This window comes from Sinocyclocheilus anshuiensis, unplaced genomic scaffold (assembly GCF_001515605.1).
Source record: "Sinocyclocheilus anshuiensis isolate Anshui unplaced genomic scaffold, SAMN03320099.WGS_v1.1 scaffold990, whole genome shotgun sequence".
Classification (NCBI taxonomy): Eukaryota; Metazoa; Chordata; class Actinopteri; order Cypriniformes; family Cyprinidae; genus Sinocyclocheilus; species Sinocyclocheilus anshuiensis.
This window is the reverse complement of record NW_015539926.1, coordinates 1,118,068-1,135,732: the sequence shown is the minus strand read 5'-3', so window position 1 is coordinate 1,135,732 and position 17,665 is coordinate 1,118,068. Positions and strand designations below refer to the sequence as shown.

Below are 17,665 nucleotides of genomic sequence, written 5' to 3'. Positions count from 1 at the left end.
ATAAATACATAAAATATGTATGCTTAATTTTAAATTAAAAAGTTTTCAATACATATTTTGCTTGCTAGTATATGAAAATGCAAATAATGTGCAAATAATGTGCAAATAATGTGCAGCAAAATAAGATTTAATTTCTGCATTCATATTTTTTTTCTCATTCTCATTCATGTTCATATTTTATTTTTAAATGTAAATGGTTCCCATATTCACCAACTTAATAACCACTTTTTTTCTGTATCTTTTTCTTTTTTCTATTCTATTGTCCTGTTTTCAAATTCAACTGATAGTACACTTGTACATTTAATTGAAATTGAAACTATGAAATATAATTAACAATATTATTATTACTTCTCAGCCACAAGCAAACAATTTCAGCTTGCGACAATGGAGTAAAATTATACATATTTTTCTAAAATCAGATAATATCTAGCTATTGAAAGATGCTTAGAAAGTACTATTATTTAAACAATTTCAAACAGAGCCCAGAAAGAAGCACTAGTGCTTCAACAAAATAGTCGATAAATGCAACCACTCACCAGTTTGGATCCGTTCTCGGCTCAATTAATCAGACACTTTCACTTTAATTGGGGTCAATTTGTCTTAGACCAACTGAGCTGTAACCAGCTCTGTAGCATCCAACAGTTCCAGGAGTGTCTTTGTTCAATTGAATAGATAAGCATTTGCTCTCAGACCATATTCTTTACATCGCTGAAAATCAATTTCCTATACATTCCTCTACAGCACGTGTTAATACGCGTAATTTCTGTTTGATAACATTAATGTTATGTAATCCTGGTAAACGTTATTAGTGAGGATTAATCCTGTGCAGAGAAGCGGATTTAAAACGTTCCATGCTGAAAAGAATGACAAGGGATAAAAATCCCACTGCAAACAAAGTTTATCACAATGCGAACCTTCTTGAGACAAAATGTCTTGGTGTGACTTCACAGCTTTTTATCAAGCCTGAGCTTGAGATCTTTGGATTGGGTGACGACTGCAGTGTGACCATAATCCTACAGAAATCCTTGAGATTTCGGAGATAATTACAGAACTTCTATTTTTGAGTGTCTTAACAGCCTGTGTGGAAATGAGATAAAATCCAACTGATGTCAAACTTGACCTACACAACATATGTTGTATTTAGGGAGCTGGTGTCCAAAACCAGGCTTTTTAACAAGCTTAGAGAGATATTCATAAATGAAAATTCTGTCATCATTTACTCCCTCTGTCATCCCAAACGTATAACTTACTTTCTTTTCCATAAAATGGAAGCAAATGGGGACTGGAGATGCCAAGTTCTAAAATTACCAAAAACACACACCTTTAAGAAGTCCATGCTTTATATTCCAAGTCTTCTGAAGCCACACAATAGTAACCAACTGGCACTTTGTTTGAAGAAAAGACCAAAATTACTTTCCCACTGCCAAATCAAATCAAATATGATGTCAGAAAAATTACATCATGCAAGATTTTCACTGAATAATGACTTCAATATTGGCCTGGTCCCTCTCAAAGCTACTGCATCATATTGATGCCAGACGACGTATAGAGAGAAGTCATATAGACTGCTTTTATGATACTTTTAGGATGCTTTTTTGTCATTTTAGAGCCTGACAGTCTCAGTCCCCATTCATTTTAATTATACGTGAAATACCTTAGAGCAGCGGTTCCCAAACTGGGGTGCGCGCACCCCTAAGGGTGCATAGACCGACCAGCAGGGGTGTGCGAGAGAATGCTTTTGATGATCTGTGTGCATTTTTTGAAGGGCAAGTGAAAGAGAATTTTACTTGCCTGACCGGACAACTAATCTAATCAAATTAAATCATCGAATTAGGGAAGCACCAAAATTTCAGCGAGAATGATTCTGATTTTATTACACTTGGTGTAAACGGCAATTCATAATGGATAATCAATAGTAACAAGGTCGCGGCAGTTGAGACTCACGTGAGACAATCTCATGGAGAAATCGAAACAAATGAACACAACTGCACACAGAAGAAACATACTGCGGTAAAAAATGTAGTTTGTAAAAATGTAGCCTAATTGATTAACATGACACGACTAAGAGAGTGCAGTTTTCCCCGAAAATCAGTACGATTATAAATTCGACATTGATTTTAAACAAGACTTCAAACGAGTAGTTAATATTAAGTGACTTAGGGCATACATTTTAGTACAATAATGTCAATGTGACTGTTTTTGCTCGATTTGTTTAACGAAAATAGTTCCAAACAAACTTAGCAGCAGAACTGTCGCGCATCTCTGAGCAACACACCGCGTCAGCGGTGTTTCGTTAGGCTACTGAATGATTCGCATTTTTTAATTAATAATTTGAGTCAATTATTCAGTGGTCCATTCATAAAGACAGGCGCTTGCTTCATTCTTGAATGAATCAGCTATTTGAACGAATAGTTTGAATGCCTCAATGACTTACTCATTAAGACTTTTTTTTTACAACTTTTCATATTTGTAAATAAAAAAACCTGATGTAAAACACCAAGCTCACAGCATTATTTATGCTGTTGTAATTTTGCAGTGTTAATGCATTCACATGCTACATTTCAGCTTCATTAAATTGTCTGTGTAAATGTGTAAATTATTAATAAAATGTAATGAGCAAAAGAACTGGTGAGCAAAAGAGTTAATGTCAAGCCCTGTATACAGTGAATACTTGTATTTATACTTGTATAAATACAAGTAAATTGTCTGTGTAAATGTGTAAATTATTAATAAAATGTAAGAATTTGATATGGAAGATGACACATGCATTTAATAAGGTTAGGGGAAATACCCTTTTTATAGGCAAAAAAAAAAAAAAGACCTGGAAATCAATTCAAATACATTTTATTATGCAGTAACTTTAGTCATATAAAAAGTAATTTTCCAGCAACAAAATTGTGGCCAGTGAAAATGCTGAGTGGCTAGTAATTTTGGAAAACCACTAGCCACAGTGGCTGGTGAGCAAAAGAGTTAATGTCAAGCCCTGTATACAGTGAATACTTGTATTTATACTTGTATTGCAGTAAAAAATGTGGTGTTTAACCGGAGTACGGTGGTGGGGGTGCTTGACATGTGTCAAACACTAGAAAGGGGTGCACGCTGCAAAAAGTTTGGGAACCACTGCCTTAGAGGATAATCCTCAACATTTATTTTTTTTTTTGTGTTCACTGAAAGAAAAAAGTCAGGTTTTGGAAAAGCTTGTTCAAGTCAGGTTCACTATACTTTTATCAGCAATGCTTATTCAACAAGCATCACTAAATTTGTTATGTTGGTTTAAATAACAGAATAGCACCAAGCCATCATTAATAGCATAAATCAGCTTGGATGAGAATGAAATTCATGCTTATTTAAAGTGAGAATTCTCACAGTATTTCCTGTTCATTTTCATCTTTGTGAGATCAATCTTTCTTAAGGACAATTAAATATGGTCACTGTGACGAGTGGGGGCGGGGCCGAGAGCCGTGGGAATGGAGCGAGGCTGGTGGAGTAATTGATAATGAGCGACACCTGCACCACTCACCGGTCTCGAGTCCCACGGAAGAGCTCCGGAAGGATAAAAGGAGGAGTTACGACAGTGAAAGACGAGAGAGGACCAGGCCTGGACTTTATTTTGTATTTTGTGTGCGGCAGTCATCCGCGAGGGGCTGCCGCTTTACTTTCATTTTGTGTTTGTTTATTTTATTAAAGTTTTGTTTAAGTGTTCGCCGGTTCCCTCCTCCTTCTTCCCAACCTACGAACGTTGTTACAGTCACACTTTATTTTAAGGTCCAATTGTTTCCATTAACAAACCAGTAACTATGACATTTGCCTCAATAAACTCCTAATTTGCTGCTTATTAATAGTAAGTTAGTTATTAAGTTTAGGCATTGGGTAGGATTAGGGATGTAGAATATGGTCATGCAGAATATGTGCTTTATAAGCACTAATAAACAGCCAAAATGTTAATAATAGACATGCTAATAAGAAACTACAGTAATTAATAGTGAGAATTGGTCTCTATACAAAAGTGTTACCTTAAAGGGGTCATATGATGCGATTTCAATTTTTCCTTTCTCTTTGGAGTGTTACAAGCTCTTGGTGCATAAAGAAGATCTGTAAAGTTGCAAAGACTAAAGTCTCAAATCCAAAGAGATATTCTTTATAAAAGTTAAAAGTCAGCCACACCTACCTAAAACGGCTCGTTCTAACACGCCCCAACATACCTACGTCGCTCTGTGGGAAGATTTGCATAACGCCGCCCAAATGTTAACGCAAAGAAAGAAGGCGTAACTTTTATTCTCACTTTAGTATTGTTGCCATATCCTGAAGACGCTGTGTGCTTCGTCGTGAAAGCGAAACTACTTTGTTTGGTCTTCCAAAAGAGGACGATATCCGCTTCGTCATGCCTAGAGCTGATCCGTGCTGGTCGCTGAGGGAATACAACAGTATGGTGAGGGGCGTAATGTTTCCGTCACACGCTTGAGGTATTCGGCCAATCACAACGCACTGGATAGCTGGCCAATCACAGCACACCTCGCTTTTTCAGACCGATGAGCTTTGTAAAAATCGACGCGTTTCAAAAAGGCGGGGCATAGAGGAGAAACAATAATGTACAGTATGTGGAAAATAATGTGTTTTTTTAACTTTAAACCGCATAAACACATTTCATTACACCAAATACACAAAATAATGTTCTTTTTAGCAGCATCATATGACCCCTTTAAATACTTTTTTAAAAAGACCTGTTATGGGGAGTAACATTTTGAGCTTCAGCATTCCCATAATGCACCGGCTTGTTAAATGAAGTTCAGAGCAATAAATCATTCACTTTCTCAGTTTCTCGTACATTATTTGCTGTCATATAGGGTATGTTGGTGCTAGTTGCCATATGAGTGTTTACATTCTTCTATGCTCACCAAGCCTGTATCTATGAGATTAAATATAAAGTAAAACAGTTATATTATGAAATATTCTTAAAATTTAAAAATATATTTTAATATATTATAAATGTCATTTATTCCTGTGATGGCAAAGTTTAATTTTCAGCAGTCATTATTTCAGTCTTCAGTGTCACATGATCATTCAGAAATCATTCTAATATGCTTATTTGCTGCTCAAGAAACTTAATATTATCAATGTTGAAAACCATTATGCTGCTTAATATTTTTTTGTGGAAACTGTGATACATATTTTTTTCAGGATTCTCCGATGAATAGAAAGTTTAAAACAACACCTTTTAGTTGAAATAAAACTCATTTGTAACAAACGAGAAACATAAAATGTCTTCACTTTTTGATTTTTGAACAAATAAATGTATCCTTGCTGAATAAACATATTAATTTATCATTTAAATACATAATTTATAAATAAATAAATACTAAATAAATAAAAATAAAAAGTCTTACTAATTCCAATTTTTTTAATTACATGAAGGTGAGTAAAAACTGACAGAATTTTATTTTTGTTCTTTCTTTCTTTTTTTTGAGTGGTAAAAATTAGTTACATTTAAAAGGATAGTTCAAAGAGTCAATGAGCATTAAACAATCAATTAAATATCAGAAGACAGCAGGTATAAAGTCAATAAATAACATGAAGAAATACTTACAGCAGCACATTAATGACAAAATTCACCCCAAGGTACACACACAACAGATATCTATTATAGGCCTCTATATCAGATTTACCGAGGTTTATCTGCAGCAGTAGCCGGCCTCTCCTCAACTCCAAGGTAATGTAGTCACCCTGTTGCCCCTCTCCGTGCAGAATCACCCCTTCGCTCTCTGATGTTTTAAACTTCAGGGCTATCACGTCCTTCAAAATCTTCATCTTCTGACTGGCTTTATATCATTCAGAAGCCGTGTAAAATCTGTGATCAGCATGAGAAGGTAATTATAAAGAGAGCTACAGCAACATGAGAACAGAAAAATACAGACATCATCGTGTTCCCTTCCACCAATAAGATTGAAGTGGCATGTTTATTCGCTTGCTTTATTGAGAGATTGATTAGGTTTGATTTGAGCTTAATTAAAATGTAAATGATGGTGCTGATTTTGCTGTAGGCTTGTGACTGCAATAACTTTGGATTAAAAGGGTCATAAAAGGGTAAATACTTATTTGTATTTTATATATATATATATATATATATATATATATATATACATATATATATATTCATGTCTCGATGAGAAATGCAATCTGCAGCAGTATACACAAAGTTATAAAAATATATAATAAATATAATATATATGGCTGCTGAAAATTCAGCTTTGTCATCACATGTATAAATTACATGATATATTAAAATAGAAAACAGTTATTTTATATAATTCTGAAATACAGAAATGTTTCAGAATATTAATGTAGTTTTACTGTATTATGATCAAATAAATACAAAGAGACTGCTTTTTAAAAAAATCGTATCGATACCACACTTTTGAATGGCATATATATTTATGTTTAATTAGCATTATGCTTAATATAGTTAGCAAGCTACTTTTATTCAACAAGGACACATTAAATTTATCAAAAGTGGCAGTACTTTTACATTGTTTTATACTGTTACAAAAAAGATTTGCATAAAAATGTAATGTATGTTAATTTAACATAACGGTGGGCGGATCCGAAAAATACACAAAAATAACACATGTGGAGTATGTTTCGGGTCTACAGTAAGTGTTATTTTAATGTCAGCCAATGAGTAAGATATTTCCATTATTTGAATGGATCGTTCATGCATTCCTGAGGCATGTAAAATCAATTTGCATTTATCAGCTTCCATTAGCAGTGTAAATTGCAAAATGACGCAACAACTGTAATTATTCTACATGGACAAAGCAGGTGAGAATATGCGTTCAGTGTAATCTGTCACGTGTAGTGTCTACTACGATTGTGTGTGTGCATCTGTAGAGTACAGTCTGCATGTGGAATTAATTAAATTCTCTCCATGCACCCTGCTGGGGACTGATTACTACACTAATGCATGAGTATGTGTGCTGTGTCTGGCCAGTTGCTCTTCCACTCCTCTTGTCTCTCTCTCTCCATTGCCAATCCCCTTCACCTCCATCACAAATGCATTCATCCGTTCTCACCTGATCAACAAGGTCAGAGCACTGCATTCATTCTCATTCTGTGCTTCATCTCCACTGCAGGTCTTGCTTATCTAACTCCCATTCTTTCCCTCTATGCTTCCTGAGAAGGGCTATCTCTATTCCTTTACTGCACATCTTATTTATTTTCACTCAACACTCAGTGCATTTCCATGTATGAAGAGAAACTGAGTGGCGGAAAAGGTCCCCAAAAAGTGTTTTTGTACTTATTAATATATTTCTGTTCGAAAATTCTGTCTAGGAACATGGAAACTGGATATTAACTGCTTCTGGCTGGTCATTAGCTGGTTTAAGATTGTCATACTTGGTTCAAGCTGGTCATTACCTAGTGTAAGATGGTTTAAGACAGTCATTGGTTGGTTTAAGCTTGTCATTAATTGGATTAAACTAGTTTAAGATGGTTATTATCTAGTGTAAGCTGGTTTAAGATGGTCATCAGATGGTCATTAGCTGGTGTAAGATGGTTTAAGGTGGTCATTAGCTGGTTTAAGACAGTCATTAGTTGGATTAAACTGGTTTAAGATGGCCATTAACTCGTTTAAGATCATTAAGGTCATTAGTTGGTTTAGGAGGATCATTAGCTTGTTTAAGCTGGTCATTATCAGGTTTAAAATAGTCATTAGCTGGTGTAAGATAGTTATTATTTGCTTTAGTATGGTTATTGGCTGGTTTAAGATGGTCATCAGTTGGATTAAACTGGTCATCATCTTTTTGTAAGATGGTTTCAGATGGTCATTAGATGGTGCAAACTGGTCATTACCTAGTGTAGACTAGTTTAAAATGGTTCGGGCTTGTTATGACCAAGTGCAAACTGGTTTAAAATAGTTCAGGCTTATTATGGTTGATGGTTGTCAGCTGGTTCAACCTGCTCATTAGCTAGTGCATGCTGGTCGGTAGCTGGTGTAAGCTACAGTAGTGATTAGCAGGTTCAAGCTGGTCACCAACTGGTGTTTATCAATTTAACGTTAATTTAGAATGACAATTATTATCATTAGTAGTAGAAGTCTTAGTATTTCAATACTGAATATTAAATAATAACACAATAAAAATTAACACAATTATTCATGTCCACCTGACCAAAACATGAATTCCTTAACAAGAGATTTCAAAAGTTTCTAGATAGCCCTTGTTGCAGGTCCAGCAGGTTAGCTTGGTCCAGCTAATGATCGGTTTAGTACAGGAAACGGCAAGCTGCCGTGTTCCAAAACACAACTAACCAATTTAATTTGGATTTTCCAGCAGGGTGAGAATATGTTTTTTATTTATTTCACACTATGCCCTCATTAAAAAGCGTTTGGAGATGGCAGCATCTGTGATCACCTGCACGAGATGATGAAGGAATATGAGTGGTTTCACCAGCAAGGAGCAAATGTGGATGAAACACTTTCTGACAGGAAAATCAGTGCAGCCAACTCCCCCTCTGCTCCTCACGAGTAGGAAAACAGCTTGAGGAATGATACGTATCTAAAGCTACCAGGCTTCATTCATACTTGTCATAAACACAAACATTCAGAAGAGCCAGGTGTCAGATTTATTTACACTATATATCATTATATATATAATATAATTATTTCAGAAAAAATGTCTTCCATGCTGCAGTTTTTTCCATCTCAAGGATTTTATTTTTCCTCAATCAATAAATTAACAAATGAAAAGAAGTAAGAAGTTTGAGAATCATGGTAAAAAAAAAACAAACATTAGCAAAGATGGTTCTTCTGGTATGGGGTTAAATGACAGATGATTACATCACTGCAATGAGAGAAATGTAATTCTTCTCAAACCAATTTATGGGGTGTTAATTGAAATTTGTTATCAAGATCAATCTGGCAACCATGACAACCAACATGAACCATGTTGGTGGTTCATAGATGTAAAAGGCTAGATTGAACTAAAAATGAAAAAAGAATACCAATGAACAGAAGCAAGTGGAATAATAACAATGCAATTGATTTACAGACATGACCTACAGGTGGCGCTCACTCTGTGAGCCACATTCAGATTTCAGGATTTTTTGACCTCACTGGAGACAGCTGCTCCAAAATACATCCACTCATCTGGAAAGCATTTCTGTTTAAATCCATGATTTGCAATGACATACCTTTCAAACAAATTAAAATCCAGCAAAGCTGTCTCTGTAAAATGATTAAATAAAATAGCTTATCCTTTAACCACAACATCATTGCTAAGAAAGATTATCTCGTATATGTAAATTTGGTGTTCAGTAAGTACGTTGTTTGTTTTTCCATGTACCTTGTTAGTTATGTGAAGTTGCAACTCTACAATACCACGCAAATGTAACCAGTGTCCAAAATTAACATTTTCAATTCAATTTAATTCAATTTGAATAACACTTGCCAAGTGAAAAAACTTGTATTCAGTTGTCAAAAAATTCTATTGCCAAAGGGAAATAAATATATTATAAATTAAGTTATTAAACAAATTATAATAAATTCTAAACATTACATTAAATTTACATTACCATATCTATAAAATTATAACAATATAATATTAATATAATTATAATAATTTAAGAAATAGCTATTTTTTTGTCTACTATTTTTTGCACAAATCATGCAAATAATTTTCTCAAAACAATGTGCACAAAACTCTCAAATGCTTTCACAATAGTTAATACAACTTACTATGTCAAAACACTTATAAAGTGTTGTACTATGATTGTTGATAGTACAGATTTTTGGGACAACTTCTGTTATTTACTGTAAATATCCAAACACAAGAAATGCAGTTTTCCTAATCATTTACACATTTATCACAATTGCTTTAGAGTAATAATAAAAGGGAAAGTATACAAAGAGCAAGAACAAATATGCAATAAAAATATATTTATGGGGGGGGGGACTGTGATTGTTGTTAGTACAGATTCTTAGTCCTCCTGGGACAAATTCTGTTACTTACTGTAAATGTCCAAACATTTTTCAGAATTTAAGTTTGAGATCATTCAGGTGGACAATCAAGATTATTTTGAATGGAACAGGAGCATTGTTGACATGGTGGTCCGGAACAACACCACCAGCCACAAAGGAAGAGGCCTGTGCAGATGTTGAGACAGGGGCTTTTCAAGCATGGATTCAACCTTCTTACATTTTTTCTCCTACGTGTAATGAGAGAGAAGATGAAACGTGTAACAGGTAGAAAGAGATGAGCAGAGAGGAAGATGTGAAAAAAGAGGAGAGGAGAAGGAAAGGGAGAAGAGATGATTAGAGAAGAGGGCATTGGTGTAGTGGAAAGAGCAAAAGCAGAAACTGTAAGAAGACATGGACAGAGAGGAAGTGGACAACAGGGTGGAAGGAGAGGTAGAAGGTGCAGATTAACCCTAATGGACCATGTAAAAATCATGGCCTCTCCGGTGAGAAGCTGGGGGGGGGGGTTGGCCTGTTATTGTTTGTGATGGATTCAAACTTCTTACATTTTTTCTCCTATGATGCAAGCGCAGCAAATATGTAGTGTAGATAAAATGCAACGAAATTCTCTTCCAGATGTAAATGAAAGGCAAGATCAATAATTCAGGATAATTCATGTATACAGCAAACACACACATATACAGTATATATATATCCACCACTGTGCTGTAAAAGACTGATCTGTAGTTATCAGAAAAGTTTGTTTGCAGTTCTTGCTGCTAAAGGTGGCACAAACAAATTTTTAATTCCACGCTGCCAAAAAATCTACTATGGGAACCAGCCTCTCGAGGCTGGCCTCTGGTGTTATTAGAGGAGCCAGTTCAGTGCCCTGACGCGGATGACCGGTAGGGAACGACCGACCTGACTGCTGTAGCACCCTCACTTGAGGGGGCGAGCTCTCCTGTGCCGTACCGTTGCCGGGCGGCAGCTGGGAATTTTGCTCGTCGGAGCTCACTGAGCCCTGAAGCACCGAGGGTGGCAGGGTTATCGGTGACTCTCCGTGAGGGCACTGAGGAGGATCGGGCACCGTATACTAAGGTGTTATCCTTTCCTCCCCAGGTAGGGCTGCCCTCAGGGGCCTGACGGTGTTGGCGTCAGGACCGCTTAGTCGAGGTCCTCTTTGACAAAATAACGATCGTGGGCAGGGAGGAACACAGCGTTTGTACTGCCGTTCGCTCGCCACAGACTTTTTCATTGTTTTATATATATGAGTGCTTGTGCGGACAGACAACAGTAAATAGACAGACACATACACAGAGCGCTACTGAAGAGCAGAAGCTGGTTTGCGCTCTGCCGGATGCGCTTTTATGCTTTCTGGTGCTTACGTCACCCCGCTCGTGACGTCTCGCTGCTCCATTGGACTGATTTGACACGTGCTTCAGAACGCGGTCACGCAAGGGCGTTCCCAAAGCGAATCTCGACGCAGCTCGAGTTCCTGAAGGGGAACAATTTTTATTTAGTTTAGATATACACAATATATATAAAACAAAACTACCTGTTGAAGAATTACAATAAACATGTATTTTCATTAGCACATTTGTGTATCTACAGCTGAATGCATTTTATAATCAATAGAGAACACACCTATAGATTTGATGTTAATATTTAAATAATTGCAGTGCTTCATTTTGCAGTAAAGTTGAACTGTTTGATTAAGATAATTTTGTGTTTGGATGGCTGTGTTAAATGTTTTGAGAACAAGTACATTGGATTGGGGGAAAGTGTCAAATCAACTGAGAAAAACTGTAAAAGATTAAATATAAATATTGTGAAGACCAAGACATTTTTGTTTGTCTCAACTTTATATTTACCCCAACACATCACACTGAAAAATATTCTGTTTACAGTGCACAGTATCAGTTCTCTCCTCAGTTTTAGTAAGCAGCAGGGTGTCATACTAGCAGACATCTGTGCAAATCATGAAAACTTGGATTTGTATGGGATGGATAGCCGACCTTGACTTTCAAAAAAAGTTGTGTCAGCCAATTTCCCTTAATTGTACCGGGATCTTCCCGAATACATATTGCCATCTTGCACTGCATATTAATCACTCTAGTGATGCAAAAAAGCTTAGAACCAAGTTTCCTCAGCATGAAAAGAAACTCGGACTAGATAAAACTGTCAGTTTTATACTGAGCTTAGCAAACGTTACAGCTATAATAAATATCAGGCTACATAATAAAAATAAATAATAATAGTGCACAGTTATTAGGATGAAAATACCATCAGCCTTCAGTATCATGTAAATAACTTCCATATGATGCCGTCTTTGCTGATATTTACTCTATTGGATGATACTGATGTGAAATGTGACAGAGCAGAGTCAACTTACAATACGGGCACCCGTAGATCTCGAACCTCAGGCCGATCCGTCCCTCTTCACTCCAGTCTAAAGGAATGATGCGCAAATAATGGGCCACAGTCGGGTTTTGCAGGTCATGCCGAACCACACTCTCTGTATTGGAGTTACCCGCAAATGCCTGCAAGACAGATGTGAAATACGTTACTTGACTTGTTTCGACTTAAAACTATGGAAGCCCGTTTACGCCACTGAATAAAAAATAAAACCAGGTAATAGCGACTTTTTTATCGCAATCGCGAGTTCATATCTGGCATTTCTGACTTTTTTTCTCAGAATTCTGAGATATAAACTTGCAACTGCACGAAAGTCAGAATTGCTAGATATAAACTCGTAATTCTTACAATTTTCTCGCAATTGCGAGTTCACATCTCGCAATTCTGACCTTTTTTCTTTGAACTGTTTTTTATATCTCGAAATTCTTTCGAAAATTCTTTTGAAATTCTTTATAACCTGCAATTGCAAGTTTATATCACACAGTTCTGACTTTAAAACTCACAAGTGCGAGTTTATATCTCACAATTCTGAGAAAAAGTCAGAATTGAAAGTCAATATCTTTATTTCTCAGAATTGCGACTTCAAATTATTCTCAGAATTGTGATGTTATATCTCACAATTTCTATTTTTTTTCTCAAAATTACAAGTTTAAATCTCGCAATTCTGAAATTTTTCTTATAATTGCGAGTTTACATCTCCCAATTCTGACTTTTTCTCGCAACAGCAAGCTTATATCATGCAATTCTGAGAAAAATTGTGGGATGTAAACTCGCAATTGCGAGAAAAAAGTCAGAACTGTGAGATGCAAAGTCACAGTTACCTTTTTTTATTTTTTATTCAGTGGCAGAAACAGGCTTCCATATAAAACTAAAAAAATACCCCTTGCACAAATAAAACTCTTTTGCAAGTACTTCAATATCTACAACCATAAAAACACTTCCAATAATTGCTTATTATTACAATAATAATAATTGTTAGTGTTGCGTCTTCCCCACAGTTTCTTCAGTGAAACAGTCAAACAGCAGATTTGTGTCATATCTTTTCTAGTGTGGTTTTGAGTGATTTCATGAAACTCTCTACTGTCCTGTGTCAGAAGCTGTAATCACCAGACAAAAAAACCTGAAGCGACATGTAGTTGGAATCAAGTTGCACGGCTCTGTGGTTCACGTTGACCCTACGCAGCTTCTTGTGTCACACAGAGCAAGAAATTGATGCAGTCGGCCATTGAGTGGTGGGGAACTTCAGTCACCAGACAGACCATGTGGGATTGGCGATAAGGAGCTCAAGGCCACCAAATTGGAGTGATGCGGATTACAAAACTTGCACTTCCCCTCTAAGGAAACCACTATTATATGGACTTTATTGTACAACCGGGGATTTCATGTCAGGAACATGCTGAACATGTCAATATTGGAGGCTCCATACGGTGGTCTGACTTTAATGTTTGAAGTGCTGATTACTGTGCTCTGTAGTGGCCGACTGGGGAGCGTTCACTTCATTTTTCATTGCGAAGACAGAAAACTGAGTTGTTTTGTGAGGTTTCAGGCGACAGTGTTTTATAGGTGGACCTCCTGGGCACAATGAGTAGGCTATTCCAACCCGATCTCAATTCGTACATATTTTACGAGGTGGCAAATTTTTGCTAAATCGTATCTATTTTACGAGTTCCCCAATTCGTATGAATTTGTACGAATGACCTGATTCTCAGCTGATCCCCATCTACCTATAGGAATACGACACCTATCTAAGCATTCATATATAAGGTCCCTCAGTATTATCAGCAGTTTTCACATTGCTCAATAGCTAATTACCTTCCTCCATCCCCAGCTCCCCCTCTGTCAGTCAGGATGCAGCCTTCTGATTATCCTTTGAATCAGACTAATTCTAAAATGTGTACATAAAATTATTGAATTTTAACGATATCTGCAATACATTTATGTTGGTTCTGTTCTGTTTACCCTGGGGGGGGGGGATAAATAACATCTTAAATATCCGCTGACCTATTTTTACTTCAATTGTGTTTAGAAAAGCTGATTAATCCACATAAATCTGCATTACTTCACCCAGAATTCAGGCTAAAAGTTCTGCCTTCATGACCAGAATGACTCAATTCTGTCGCAGTTAATTCCAGATCCAGACCTTAAACAGTCAGTGAGTGTGCAATTAGTTAGCCAAATGTGAAGTCACCCTCAGAGCTTTGCTGCCTTGCATGTTGTTTAATCAAGCACCTTCACAAAGGCCTGACGGAGATAGAGGCTGTCTTTCATTAGTGGAGAGTCCGGGTTTAGGCAGGAAGCCAGCTGTAACTATCATAAGCAGCACACTCACTGGCTTCCCATAGTATAATTAAAGTTGCTTTTACTTATTTTGTGTCAAAGCTCCTGGGTCTCTTCTTTCTTTAACAGTTTTGAACAGCCATCCTCTCTTCGCACATTTCTCACTCTGAGAATAGCAGAAAGACACTGTTCTGAACTTTTCTTTAGCAGAAATAAAAAAGCTGCAAAAATTTTCCATAAAAGAAAACAAACATGCTGGAATCATTACAACAGCAAATTAAGTGAAGCTTAGAAGAATAAAACAGGTCAATTAATCAGACACACAAGCGCTTTAACCATCATAACAAGAATAAAACATGTTGGTTGTTCAAGATCGATGATTTTCTCTTTCTTCACTTGAAATTGTTACATGTATGCGTCAGGCATGGGTGGGAGTCTTTATATACCAGTTTTGCATCCTTCTTCCATGACAGAACTTTTCCACGACATTCTAATTTATTGAGATGCACCTGTATATAGCTGTTGAATAATGGCGGATTTGTGGATGGCTGCCAAATATAAAATTAAGGTCTTGTCACTGTTATTTTATGAAGCCATTCTTTTGTTATATCAAGAAATCTATTGATTTTGTAATATTTTACTTTAAGAGTACGGTGAACCAGGAAATCTTTTCTGGTAACCTTTCCTACTGAAAATCATCAGAACAATCCATTAAAGCTAAGTACATGACCAAAGCAATCTGAGAAGGTCCTAAATCTAAATTATAGTGAATCACGCAGCTGTCACACATTGTGATCTAGCGCATTAATCTGTTTGAAGTTCATATCACATTTTGAATGGCTAATTATTATGCAAATACAGGTGCAGACGTTGTTGGGGTCTTAAATGATAAAATTAAATTCTGTAAAATTCCACATTGTACACATATATGTGACCCTGGCCTGGACCACAAAACCAGTCTTAAATCGCTGGGGTATATTTGTAGCAACAGCCAAAAATACATTGTATGGGTCAAAATTATAGATTTTTCTTTTATGCCAAAAATCATTAGGATATTAAGTAAAGATCATGTTCCATGAAGATATTTTGTAAATGTTCTACTGTAAATATATTAAAACTTAATTTTTAATTAGTAATATGTATTGCTAAGAACTTCATTTGGACAATTTTAAAGGCGATTTTCTCAATATTTAGATTTTTTTTCCACCCTCAGATTCCCGATTTTCAAATAGTTGTATCTCTGCCAAATCCTAACAAACCATACATCAATGGAAAGCTTATTTATTCAGCTTTCAGATGATGTATAAATCGCAATTTCGAAAAATTTACCCTTACGACTGGTTTGGTGGTCCAGGGTCACATATATATATATTACATATAATACACTGCCATTTTTTGCAGCTATATATTTAAAATAATAATAATAATAATAATAAGTGTGCATATAGATTATTAATAATAATAGTAATACTTATAAGCTTCAGTAAAATGATTATAAATATCATATTGGCTTTTTTATTTAATTATTATTACAATTAAAAATAAATGTACTATTACTAATAAAATATAAATAAATATTAATAAAATTAATTTAATATAAATAAAAATAACAGCCAGTAATGTTTTTAATGTGGTTTTTATAGTACTTTAGAATTAATAATATTAATTATTAATTCTAATAGTTAGAATTAATTATTCTTGACTGTATATCTTGCATGGAAATATACAGATGCTTTCATCTTTTTGCATTTCATACAATGTTTGGTTGCTGTAGATTCTTTCATATCACTGAATAATACTTAAGATAATATGCTAAGTTAGTATGATGCTGAAAAACCAACATTTTACTTCAGTGTCAAGGTGATGAGCATCTCAAAGCGAGCATTCGCGATTCACTGCGGAGACACACATTTAGAACTAACTACATAATTGCAGCCTTGCTTAAATGATTTATGGACATTCGAATGCTTTTATGTGGAATTGCAACCACATTTTACAGTGGAATCAGCAGGACACCCGGCGATGTCTCACTGCCAGCAGAGTGAAAGCAAAATGTGATCCAGTATTTAAGGAACCATTATCCTCCAACCGAGTGCATTTGGCACCCTCATACTTTTCTTGCCACTTGGGGTTGTCTTGACAGATGAGGTGAAGACAGCTGCTCTCTCAGAGACCAAGAGCACAGCCGAATCAGTCAATCTGCCAGCCGTATGCATATGTGTGAAGGGCTGACAGGGGCGGCCAACTCAATGACACTCTGAATCGGGTACATTAGCAACGAGAGACTCACTCAGGAGCAGAGTTAAAGGAAGAAACTGACATGTGGATATACTTAAGTCTCCTCATTTCACTGTGTAAGCAGAGTAAATTCAAACTCAAAAGTGAGCTAATGCTGGACAGCGTAGAAATTGGCACTGAAAGTCCAAGAATGGTACACTTTCTACATCTACAAAAAGAAATTAGAAAAGTTTAAGGTCAAAACAAAGAAGTCTTTGTTTATTTTGTAGGATATGCATAACATTTACTGAAGCAGACCAGAGGGAAAAAAAATCAGAATTGTGAAAAAAAAAAAAAATCAATTGATTTTATAGACACTGTAGAAAGAAACAATTGGAGAAAAGTGTTATATTAAAAAGTATTAGAATGGAATTAACAACTAAAAAAATTAATATCAAAGCATAATTTAAAAAAATATTCTGTTAAATTTACAGTAAAGTAAAATGGCAGCTGCAGAAATTCACCATAAAAAATATGGTGACTATTTTTCTGGCATTATGGGATGGCATATTGGTGCCTGTATATTTAACAACTTAAAGTCACGTATTTCTTAGGTTCATTAATATAGCAAGATACTAAACAAGTATAATAAGGAGCCCATATAAGCACATATGAAAGAAAAAAAAAATCTGATAGTATTTTTATAGTATGTGTACAGTGCAACAGCAGAGCTTTTTTGCATTTTAGAGAAGCCAAGTTGCAATACCGAACAGGACCACATGGAGATGCCAAAAAAACCCTAAACCAATC

General features: G+C 35.7%; 1 protein-coding gene across 1 annotated transcript in view; it reads right to left on the bottom strand.

The window, feature by feature from the left end:
* LOC107686721 (contactin-associated protein-like 2) overlaps positions 1-17,665 on the bottom strand; it is a 401,917-nt gene that overhangs the window by 188,549 nt on the left and 195,703 nt on the right. Inside the window, exons 5-7 of the mRNA XM_016483827.1 lie at positions 12,339-12,486; positions 5,664-5,816; positions 4,896-4,906 (exon numbers count right to left, since the gene is read on the bottom strand). Coding sequence (XP_016339313.1) covers positions 4,896-4,906; positions 5,664-5,816; positions 12,339-12,486 — 312 coding nt within the window. The remainder of the gene's footprint in view (positions 1-4,895; positions 4,907-5,663; positions 5,817-12,338; positions 12,487-17,665) is intronic.